The following is a 12,566-nucleotide window of genomic DNA, read 5'->3' on the forward strand; positions in this document are numbered from 1 at the left end:
ATTTTCAATATCATATTCAACTTTCTTAAAAAGCTTTTACAATATATAACTTCCACGAAAAAAGAATAGTTCCACTTTTCCATAATTCTTCATAAAGTAATAACCAAATAATAGCCATTCAATTCACCTAAATTTAAATGCTATATGCTCCACACAATGTGTTGTTAATGAAACATATTTATATTTTTAATTTCATACAAAAACATATTTAGTAAAATTATTTTGGGCATAGGTCTGCAAATTACAATTCTAATAATGCATATTTTATTTTTCTATAGAACATTTAAATTTTGCATGCTTAGTCTTTTGAGTTCCTTACATATTTGAATATTTTCAATTTAGTATCAAATATATTTCATATAATATTTAGCATTAAAATATTTTAATTTTTGCTGACATTTTTGAAAAACAGGAAGATTTTTTTCGTGTTAAGGAGAAAAAAAAGGGCAGGAAATTGATAATTGATACGAACTAACGAGAACGAAAGAAACATTTTTTATAACCTTCATATAATTTAACTGAACTTAACTAGTCAGAAAATATTTTCACAGCAGTAAAGAAAAAAAAAATTGATGAGAACAAAATTGATTTTGTAATTCTCCAAATTCTACAACAGAAATTATTTTGGAACAAAGCTAGGGTAACTTTGTTAGAAAATTTCTAGAAAACGTTAATATAAGAATGCAGCTAAGTAAAATTAGATAATTTTTCCAATATTTGTAAAATTTTTGAAATTTTTTTCATTTTAAAGATAAAATAGGATAAACTTAACTAGTTTATATTTACTGGAACAGCAATTTCATCATATTTGCTTCTCCATTAATAAACATTTAGCTCTAAACTTTATACATTGGTGAACTACTTTGAGCTGTTATACGACAGCATAGCAAATAGACAATCTAGACATACGAAAACTGTATTCTTAATACAATAATTATTAAACAATTTAAATTTTTTTTTAAATTAGAAATTTTAATTTGAATAGAATTACTTTTCTTTTAAATGAGTTTAGCAAAATATAAATAAAAGAATGAAATATTGATATTAATAATAAAATTCAAAAGGCTTTTTAAACTAATCCATTCAAATGATCCGAAACTAATAGATGTGTATTATTTTTGATTTTCAGAATTCCAATTATTTTGAGCTAATTGATTCTTCTTGGAATATTTAATCTAACATCATCAAAACGCATAAAAAAATCTTTCTAACCAATCGTCAACATAAAAAAAATATATATTTTCTCACACCAAAGCAATATTATTCGCATTGGGGACAAATCTGGCAAAAACGGCGGCTGTTCCAGAAAAATAACCACCAACTCAGATAGAAGGAAAAGGGGAGAAAGGGAAGGTTGTGGTAGGAAGACAAACAATACGGAAAGGGTGTCTACGGGACAGTTATTGCGAGTATTTGTCGTGTTATCCGACCGACTGACGTTGACAAGCGGCAACAGGGGGGCTAGCAAAGAAAAGGGGGTGATAAAACGTGGATCCGTAACGCTGGATATTGGATGTACATTCCATAGCTATTCCCACAGAAAAAATAAATATCCGGAAAGATATAAAAAAAGGAGATAGGATATTGTCAAGAGAAAACGTCTTTCGGATGATAGTCATCGTCGCCTTCGCTAAACCCCCCTAACCCTCTCGATCCTCACATGCTAGGATGAAGTTGGGGAAAATGACAAAGATGATAGGGAAAAAGGAGGATTTCTAGAAGGGAAAATCATGTCAAACCTACGATTTGTCTGCTCGAAATAGCTGGTTTACTTTCTTAGCTTCGATATTTTGTTTATACTTTACTAAAAAAGGTTGTTTATTTCGACGATCTGAATATACCCTGACTAGTAGACAAATTGAATGTATTAGTTTTTTTTTATTAGACTATATAATGTTTTTTTTTTCCTAGTTTAAATGGAATATTCTTTTTTTTTTACTAAGGATTTCTTAAAAACGTATATACAAGACGCAATGAATAAAATATTACATTCGATAGTAATAACAGTTGTATTATCTGTGGAATAAAGGAAACTGGAGCAAAAAATCACAGTTAATCCACCAAATCACACACCCAACACATCACAGTTAATCTCACTATTAAATATTAATCATTTATTGAAACACTAATTTGATAAATAGTTAATGGCAAAAGTTATATGTATAAATATATTTTCTTCCGCTTTCTTGTAAGAAAATTATTCCATACATTATTTTTGGGCAAATGTTTGCATCGTATGTTGTTAATTTAACAATAATAAATACTTTATAGAAAGCAAAAACAATATTTATTGATAATATAAGTGCACTCGCAACGTAGCAATGTAGTAACTACATTCACGTACATTTCATATCAACGATCTACAAATATTTCATCACAAAACAAAACTTAACATAACCGCTGTTGCCATTCTTAATTTACAACATATATGCGATTACATTCGAACTAAACATAATCGCTGTTGCCATTCTTAATTTACAATATATTTGCCCTTACACAAACTTCCGATAATTAATTATGGTTGTATTCCTAAATACTAAAAATAAGGACTATATCTGTTTCTGAGATTAGGGGATTCAGCCGATAACGCTCTTACTTTCCATTTAGGTGTCACAAGTTCGAATCCCGGAAAGCTGGTCGGCTTGCATACTACATCCAACCGAATCTATTACGATCCGAACGTAAAAATATTCCAAGTGGTACATTTTCTACCATAGTACCTGCCACGACGCGAGACTGGTGTCTGGGGGAGCACTCCTGAAAGCCGCACTATATCAGGGATTTAATTTTTTCGTCACTGCTGATCCCTAATAACAGTAATTTGTTTATTTTAGTTTCCCCTTCCGATAAAGCCGTGGGAGTATGTCATGTTTTCCTCTCCATGAAACGTAAGTGCAAATATTAAATAAACAATTAATACATTTGGCAAACTTGACGCGCTTTAAAATTTAGATTTAAAGAACACGATAGTTATGTCCGTTATAAAGAACATCAGAAATTTGACAATGATAAAGTTATTTCCACCCCAAGTCACATCTGGTTATCCTGATGCCCTTGAACCTACTTTCCTTCATATGAATGCATATTTTCTTGTTAGCGACATTAGTTGCTCACCACCTCTTCAAAGCTCGTGGAAATGCATTTTACCCTGATTTGCCCTTCTCGGTCACTGTGGTGTTTCTTGTTCGGTTTATCTACTTTTTTTCTTTCCCGGTAACAATGGTTTTTTCTAGTTTGGTTTCTCTTCTCTATTTTTGAATTTTTCGTTGGCAACTTCACGTTTTATGTTTCAAATCCCTTTTGTTTCTTCTAATTCCCGTCAGACAAGTCTTGAAATCAGACACCTACTTTTTGAGACATGTCGACTGTTATGTCCAATTTGTACATTTTTGAAGAAAATTAAATTTTTAAGAAAGTGAAAAGTGTGGATAGTTCTACAAAGATGAATTTGGCCCGAGGTTTGATCCAAGAGCTTCTGCGTTCTAAGTTGGGCTCCAAATTTCAAGGATATAGAATTAAAAGTTATAAAACCGATACGGTTTTACTGTTGTTAAACACCATTTTCATAATAAAATATATCCATATATGCAGTTCGTTAGTCTAAAATGATTTACTGTCTGCAAAATAGTAATAATACTAAATGCCAATAATAATGATATTAAATGACTGATGAATGAAAACATACCTCTGCATAATCCACCTGTGCAATTTGAGATGGTGACATCTTTCCCTGCACAGTAACGACCTCCGTTGGATGGGCTTGGGTTTGAACACGATCGACGACGGTAATGCTTGCAGTCTTGGCCGCAACTTGACCAAGATGACCACGAGGTCCACCTGCCATCAATTGCTGAAAAGATAAAGAAAAAGAAATGTAAAATATTGTAGTATACAATTTAATAAAATAAGAGATAAAATTGACTATACTGAGCATTCTGTCAACCAGGTGAGTTAAGCAAATGGTAAAAGCTAAACAACGCAAACAAAGTAAAAATAAGAAATTCTTCCTGTTGCTATTCTGTAACCAAAAAACACTTACCTTTCAGTTCTATAAACCATAAGATTTTTTCTTCTACGTTATATAATATACATTTTCACAATAATATGAAAATGCATTTTATATATCAATACGGGGGCATATATTCCGCTTTAAGTGTGAGATTATCTAAATGGAATTCATGTTATTTTGAAAATGTATATTGCATATTGAAACGGGACATATATACACAGCTTCAAATGTAGGATTATCTAAACTGTACAGATGTTAGTTTAAAAAAATATTATATATCGCAACATTACATATATCCCGCTTCAAGGGTAGATTTGTTTTATTTATACACATGAAGGTCAAGGGGGAAGAACGGTTTATGTCTATGGAAGTTGATTCTGAAAGAAAAAAGATGAATTTCAAGGTTTTAAGGAACTTGGGGTACAAATTTTTGCCGCATTTACATAAATGTTTGATCTTTTCTGATTCGGGTGTGAGGTAAATTAGTTTTTCTGCTAAAGCTACAGATATTTTTCTTAATGACATTTTTGGTTTATTTTTGTCGAAATGTGCAAGCTCAAAAGCATTATGTGTAATACAGGATCGCGTAAATGTTGCGACAAACTTTTAGGGAAATATTATCATTATTATAACGGCATGGGAACTCGCGTCCGTAAATGTACGCAGCTAGGGGCGCTTACCCTACTACTATCTGTTCAGAAGCATACGAAAAAGCGGCTCATAATAAGGGAGAATACCAAGCGACGCATTTTCGGGCATGGATTCCTATGCAATTTTAATCCTGATCATGTGCCCTTACTCCCCTAGATGTTTGTAGCACATTTATGTGACTTCTGGTTATATATATATTGTTTTTAAACTTTCGGTTAATTATATATATTGTTTTAAAATTTTCGAAAATTATTTCTATCGTTTAATATATCTATTATATCTATTATCTATTGAAAATTAGATCTATTTTGGAAGAAATGTCATCAAAAAAAAAAAAAAAAACTGTAGCTTGAAAAAAAAGAAACTGATTGCAGATTTAATATCAAAATTGTAATTATATTCAAGAATCATTAAAAAAAAAACTCCATGCAATTAAAGAAATAGTTTCCTAGTGCTCTTTTCATAAAGATGCAGAAAATAATATATCGACCGTTTTAATACTTAATCACAGAAAAGATTTTTTCTTTAGTCACTGTTTAATATTTAAAACATTATTTCCGGCATTTACAATATTTCTTTGCGAAAAACTAATTATTTACCAACACTCTTCTAGCTAGAAAGTTAAAAAAAAAGTCTATTCGTGTATATATGTTCTAGAGACGAAAATCCTCAGTTCTTAACAAAGTCTTTCCTTTTCATTTTATTCCAGGGCCGAATCGGAACTTTTTTCCACCCTTTTCTCAGGTGAAGCGGACATATCATTATCGTACATCTCTTACAGACCAACAATCCTTAGTCAGTATACGACAACCTTCAGAGGGCATCATCTTTTATTCCTTTAAACTTCTTCAATATAACAAGGAAAAGTTGGCGCAGTTTTTCTTTCTTTCTTTTTAAAGAAGTGCCTCATTTCATTGAACGAAAATAAAGAATTTTGGCGAGTTTCCTGAAAATTGGGAGTACGAAGAAATCTGAAATCTTCCAACTTCTGACACTTTTGCGTAGTTTTGCTTATTAAGTATCGACCGGATGTAGGTAAAGTTCGATTTAGTTCAATTTTCAGAAAAAAACAGAAGTTTAAAGTATCCGGATAAAAAAAAACTATAACGAGCTTTTTTTTTAATAGTAATTATCTAAAATGTAGAGCTGTAAAATTAACTCTTATAAGAATGACTTAGGACTAAAAATGTCTAAAAGACAACTTTTATCACAAAATAAATGATTATTTAACTATATAAAACTAATACAGTGCGTTTATAAAGTCCCGGACCCATTTCGATGTTTAATAACTCATAAAATAATAAAGATAGATTAAAATTAATAACATAAATGGTTAGATAGACTCAAAAAGTTTCATGACCCTTGTCAATGAACTTCCATGTGTGCCCCCTTCGTCGCACGGAGAATATCAAGTCAATAGTCAATTTCACGCCAGGTAGTGGCAAGCATGTTGGCATCCACAGAGGCTATTGCTGTTGTAATTCTGGCTTTTAGGTCATCAATGTTCGACACGATCCTCCTGTAAACATTGTCCTTTATAAATCCCCAAAGAAAAAAGTCCAGCTGCGTTATCTCAGGTGATCAGGATGGCCAAGGAGTTGGACCTTCTCGCCCAATCCATCTTCCTGGAAAATGGTCATTCAAAGAACTACGAACGATGATACCCCAATGAGGTGGTGCACCATCTTGTTGCATAAAGACATGTGGCTGAAGCTCTTCTAGTTTTAGAAATACGATGTTTTCCAACATGTCTAAGTATACGACTGATGAGACCGTCTTTTCTGTAGGCGAGGAGGTCCAATTCCTTGGCCTCTGTGGATGCCGCTACTTGGCGTGAAATTGACTATCGACTAGATATTCTCCGTGCGACGAAGTTCATTGACAAGGGTCATGAAACTTTTTGAGTCTATCTAACCATTTATGTTATTGATTTTAATCTAGCTTTATTATTTTATGAGTTATTAAACATCGAAATGGGTCCGGGACTTTATAAACACCCTGTATATTCACTTAAATAAAATCACAACTGACTTAAATTGCTTTACGCCTTCCTCTTATGCATAGAAACATAAATGGCGTATATTTTTATTTATTTATTTAAAAGCTGAAAAATTATTCTAAACATATAGCCTCTTTCATCCCACATACAGTGAATGTATTTTTGCCTCTACTATCCCTATCTATAGGAAGATAACTAGAGTAATATTATTAGAATCATTTGTTGACTGTTGATTTCTGGCACGTCTTCTATAAGCAAAGAAAACACCCAAAGTAATAATGTAGGAAAACACTCTGTTCGATTAGGTCAGCTACAAGAAGAAATGCGAGAGTTGCATTATTTGGGGCGTTACTGGTTAAAAGAACTTATCCATACGAATATCTTATCGATAATAATTAGAGAACCTATTTTCTTATTACCGAAACTCTAACATATATACTAGTATGAATAGTATATATGTTAGAGTTTCACCATTCAGGTGGAGGTTGAAACTTCTTGACATAAAAAGCAGATCTTAAAGAAAGATTTTGATAAAATAAAATTATGTTATAAACATCAATTTTGAATATTAATTTAGGAAATCTTTTTGTAATTTTAGTTTCAAGAAAGGTATTAGAGCTAACGGTTTCATTCAATCAAAAAAAAACTTTTTTGGTATGATTTGGTTTCTCAAGAAATGATGCAAATAAAGAAATAAAAGTTTTGAAATTATTCTATAAGGTAAGTTTACAATATATGGCTTTAAGTTTTTACGAATCTAAATAAAAGTACTAGGAATACAATAAAGGCTTATGATTAGTTTAAATTCTCATACTCAACATATATTGAGTAAAAAAAAAACAAACACTGAGAACTAAATCTGAAAATATTCTCTGACAAAAACTTACAAGTGGCCCCTCACCTTAATGTCTAGTTGAGTAGGACAAATATAATAATAGTGCAATAACGAAAAAGCGAAATTAAAATATGGAAAATTACACATTTCATTGGAGGTAACCATAGCAATGGTTGGGGAGCCAGGGTAGTGAGTTTGATCTTGGAGGCTGGCAAAAAAACAGGCGTGTATTCGCAGCAAGGTGCACGTTAAATCTGTCTAGGCACTCGTTGGTTGTGGGGAATTTAGAGATAGGGGTCCAGCTCAGGCTCATTCACGTCGCCTAACCAAGATCAAAATTATTAGGCATTCCTACCATGGACGTTAAAAATGAAGCCCCAAAAAAGGGCTAGGTGCTGGGTCATGGTTGGGTGACGACGGTGCAGTTAACCATGAAAAACTTATCATATGTTGTAAATGTTGAATTTTATCATTGAAAATAATATTAAAAATTCTAATAAACAAACTACTCTAATGTATAAATTCAATTCATCACTTTCGAAAAAACTTTACCACATTTTTGTTGAAGTTTGTTCATGTACTGTGCATAAAGGGAAAAAACGAACCTACTTTTGATCTAATGATCGGATCTTCTTGTTCTAGGATTTATTCTTAATAGTTCAAAGGGGTGACATCAAGCATGCTAATTATTTAATGCAGATGATATTTTAAGTTACGAAATCAGGTACAAAACGCACTTTCTCTTAATAAAGAAACCTTTTCTTTCAACTGTTTCGGATTTCTGTTCCTCTAATGATAGGGGTGGCCATAATCTGGAAAATATTGTCCCCATAGCTCTGGAGAGCGATCTAAAATTTGGACGCCTCAATGCTAATTTTGTGCAACTTATTTCAAGGTAGTTAAAGCAAGAGGTCCAGATTTAAACTCTGAAAGACTGATTTCACTTGCTGTTCAATGTGGTTCTTAATGCATTATTAAAAAAACTCAGTAGAAAAAGTATAAATTTCCGTTCATTTTTCTAATCAAAACACTTTTTCATGGCACGAATAAAAATATATAGCCTCTTTCTGCTAAAATGCACATGACTATGAAAATATTTTTTTCTCTTAGATCTCCCTCAAGAAACGCATCATTTTACCCAAGGAGATGATACAGAAGTTTCATAATCTTCTGAAATTTTATCCCAATATAGAGTGCTATCGCTTAATGTTAAGATATTCATTAAAAAAATTAGATATAGTTACATACGAAAAAGTAAAACTTGAAGATAAAACCTTTTCTTCTTCGCTTCCATTCTCCAGTATGTTCGTTTCTTAAGACACACTTACAACTATTTTCGTCAAGAAAGTTAAAAATCAGTTGAATAATAACAAACTGAAACTTGCAAAAGTTTTAATTAGGTGCTTGCAATTCAAGAAGAAGAAAACCACTGACACACAGACGCCTAACGTATGACCTCGGTACCAACTGGTTGTTTATAAGCAATGTGGCGTGTTTATATTCTGGACATTTCTGTCTAAGGTCAAGCTAAGTTTATCCGCATAAATTAGAATGGCAATTAAGATGAAATTAATTAAATACAAAGTCGTATCGCATACTGAATTTTATAAAACATAATTCCTTATTATCTACGACTTTTATTTAAGCTAGATCTAGATTTATTATTTGTCAATGTGTTTTATTGCAACCCGTGATTATTTTCATTGTAACGTGATTATTTTTGTTTTGTGAATCTGGAACTTCTAGTTGTTTATGTTCTGAATAACTTCGTGCCAGTACGGAGTTAAGTAAAAAAAAACAACAACAATCAAAACTTCCTTTGTGAAAGAATCTAGAATACGTCATTTAAGAGAATTCACGTTTAACGGGCTAGGCTTACTCAAAATAGAATGGAAACAACAGTTGCCAACATAAACAAATGCCATGCTTCAACAGCCTAACAGGATAGATACACAGACAGGCGTCAATTCAGAGATTTTAGCATAGCAACAATATTTACCTAAGTAAGCGTTAAAATTATTTCTTTAGGTTTGTGGTGTATGAGTTATATTGGCAAGCGTACAATTGTATAAATGGCAAGTTTTAGTAATTACGTAATTAACTCTTAAAAATATACTTGAGGGTGCCCCTTGGCGAAATTGGCGACTTATGTTTGGCGTCATTCCTGTTTGCGCGGAACACCGTAATAACAGGAATGGAGGCCAAAACATAATGATATTTCAAAAAAACATAGGAAATTTTCAACAAAACATCGGCCAAAACTAGCAATGAACCCAATATAAGCAAAATTAATAAACCCAACAAAATGCTTTTTGAATCGAAACGAAAATTAATGGAGTAAGCACAAAAAAAAACAAACAAAAAAAAAACGCACTTCTTCATTAAGCTTGAATATCCTCAGATTTAGGTGCACAGAATTCTCTAATAGCAGTTAAGAGTCTAAATTTATCATGAATAGAATCTGTTTACCTCCATCGCCACTTAAATTCGGCGAAATACGAATCGAAAATGGCGTATGTGATACCGGACTGGCGGTGACACATTTTTTTTTTCTTAAGTCCATTTTTATGACTGCCCACGTACCTTCGATTTTATTGACCAGAATTAAAAGTAACCTTACCAGCCGGTATCCAACTTAGAACTAACGGACCTCCGAAATTACATATACCGTTGAACATTTAAAAATAACGCTAAAATCTAAACCAATCAGAATCACGATTGGGTTTCAACAACGCCTAGCTTGGCGATCAACCGCGATCACAACTTGGCGAGAATCAAGGGGCACCCTCAAATATAGTCTACCCTTAACCGTAATTGACAAAATTAACAGTTAAGGTAAAGCATCTTTCTATCCTAAAAAACTTAAAATTAGTTTATTTGTGCTCTGTGAAAAAAAAATTCCTGCATTTTCCCATTATGAGACAACAACATTAAGCCAGCCTTACAAACAAATTAAGATTAAAAAAAAAATATTTTAAATTTTAAATTTATGGTTAAAAACAAAAACAAGTTTTTACAATGAATATTTAATGAAATAAAATGGCAACACGAAAAGTAAATAAATTTATTGACAAGCAACTTATTTTATTCACTGAAGTAAATCCCCCAAAGTAAATCAGATAGTCAAGACAGAAAATTGACAAATAAAAAAAGTTTAAAAACTTCTGGGACTACTTTTAAGAGTTAAAAAGAAAGATGAGACGCTTACAAAACGTACTGACAAATAATAAAATAAAAAAAGATGGCGGTGGAATGATGGTGTGGGGAAGGATTGGTACAAGGCGAAAAAGAGAAGTACAAGTGTAGAAGTTCTTATTTAATGAAGCGGTAATCAGAGATGGGAGAGCTTCAGCCACCGCAACTTTGATGGATTGCCCATCTGAGATACATTGGAATGGAATAGTTCGCCGATGCTGCCACCGAAAAGAAGAAATAAGAGAAATGTTTCTGGGAGAGAAGAGAAGTAGTAGAAAAAGTCTCCGTTCAAAAAAAGAATCGGTCGATGAACTAGATTGACCGATTCGGGTTATTTCCATTGCAAATATGTAAGTAAATCGAAGATAAATTTAGGACTTTCTTTCATAGAAAAAAACCAAGTAACCGAAGACAAATATAAAAGACATTTGGTTAATAATAGAGATAAGAAAAACTTTTAGGGACCAGTTTTATCTGGTGGCTAAAATGAAAAGCATGAATATGAAAAGCATTCACTTTAGTTTAGAATGAGCTTTTTTCTTTGTGTGGAGTTTCTTAAAAATTTTAACTATCTCAAGAAAGGCAATAATAAATTATGGGTTTGTTTGCTTTAGTAACTGTAAAAGAGAAAAATATAGTTTTTTGAATATAAAAATCGTAAAATATTTTATTGATTTCTTGTAAAAGGTTTTCAACTTTTAAAGTTATTCATTGCTGTAAAATACGCAGAATATTATTAGTAAAAGTAAATTGAATGGAGTACAAGGATAACTATATTCTGGCCAAATTTTTTGCGCAACATCCCTATATCATTTTCTTTCGAAAAAAAGTTTTAAATTCAGATAAATATTAAAATACTAATAAAATATGCAACTTTATAATGAAAAAAAATTATGAAGTTGTTGCTAATGCAACAGAATGTTTTATTTTATATATTTTTCTTTTCAATATGAACTAATAACCAACAATAACAATTTAACTTTTTAAAGAAAACAAGGAAAAAGAAAAACAAAACATACACGGATGTTTTTATATCTACTATTTACGAAATTAGTTCAATTTAAAACTAACTGACTTAACTGCTCTAAATAATAGTTCAACTTAAAACTAACTTAAACAGAGACTGCTCTAAATAATAAAGAAATTTAAAAATAATTCTTATGATAATGATTTATTTAAAAAGCAAAAAAGAATTATCTAATAAAAACATAAATTGTTATAATAACAAGGAGACAAATTAGACATTTTTCTTTCGGTTTTTATTATTATTAATAAAGTAACGAAATGCATTGGAACACCAAAATTCAACTTAATTAACACGTTGAATGTCATGCTAATTTTACATGGCTTGCCCGTCTTGCCAAAATGATTTTCCCAGTATGTATTGAATAAATTTCTTCAAACCATTTTAGCAACGATAATAATAAATTTTTTTTTTAAAAGCATTAAAAATTTACTCGAATTATGTGTTTCTAATAATCTTGGCTTCGCCGTTCACCGGTGACTCCCGCGGCGCTACGAACAAACTCAGTGCCGGTCACCGGTGACCCTCATGGCATTCAACGTCTTAAGTAAATAATTCTATTTTATATGTGAAATTAATGCTCTCTACACTAAAAAGAAAAAAAAATCTAAATCTAATTTATGTAAAATATGTAATTTTTTGGAAGGAAACAGTAATAAAATATGCACTCTTTAGGGCTTTATTTATAATAAATTTAATGTGGTCGAAATGTTCAATTAAAAGACTTTAAAGAAAAAGGAAGAAAAATAAAAGATTGAATAAAGGCAAGGAGCATTGATGTCACACTTTATATAGAATGTTCCATACAAGTTGCAATAAATCTATTTAAACAATATTTTATTTTTATTTTTTT

The 12,566-nt window shown here is 31.4% G+C and overlaps 1 protein-coding gene across 2 annotated transcripts in view; it reads right to left on the minus strand.

Moving 5' to 3' along the window:
• Positions 1-12,566, minus strand: part of LOC107437991 (netrin receptor UNC5C) — a 347,353-nt gene that overhangs the window by 120,507 nt on the left and 214,280 nt on the right. For both annotated transcript variants that reach the window (XM_043038737.2, XM_043038736.2), the window contains exon 4: positions 3,686-3,850. In XM_043038737.2, coding sequence (XP_042894671.1) covers positions 3,686-3,850 — 165 coding nt within the window. The remainder of the gene's footprint in view (positions 1-3,685; positions 3,851-12,566) is intronic.

The sequence above is a fragment of the Parasteatoda tepidariorum genome, chromosome 4 (assembly GCF_043381705.1).
Source record: "Parasteatoda tepidariorum isolate YZ-2023 chromosome 4, CAS_Ptep_4.0, whole genome shotgun sequence".
In the NCBI taxonomy this organism is placed as follows: Eukaryota; Metazoa; Arthropoda; class Arachnida; order Araneae; family Theridiidae; genus Parasteatoda; species Parasteatoda tepidariorum.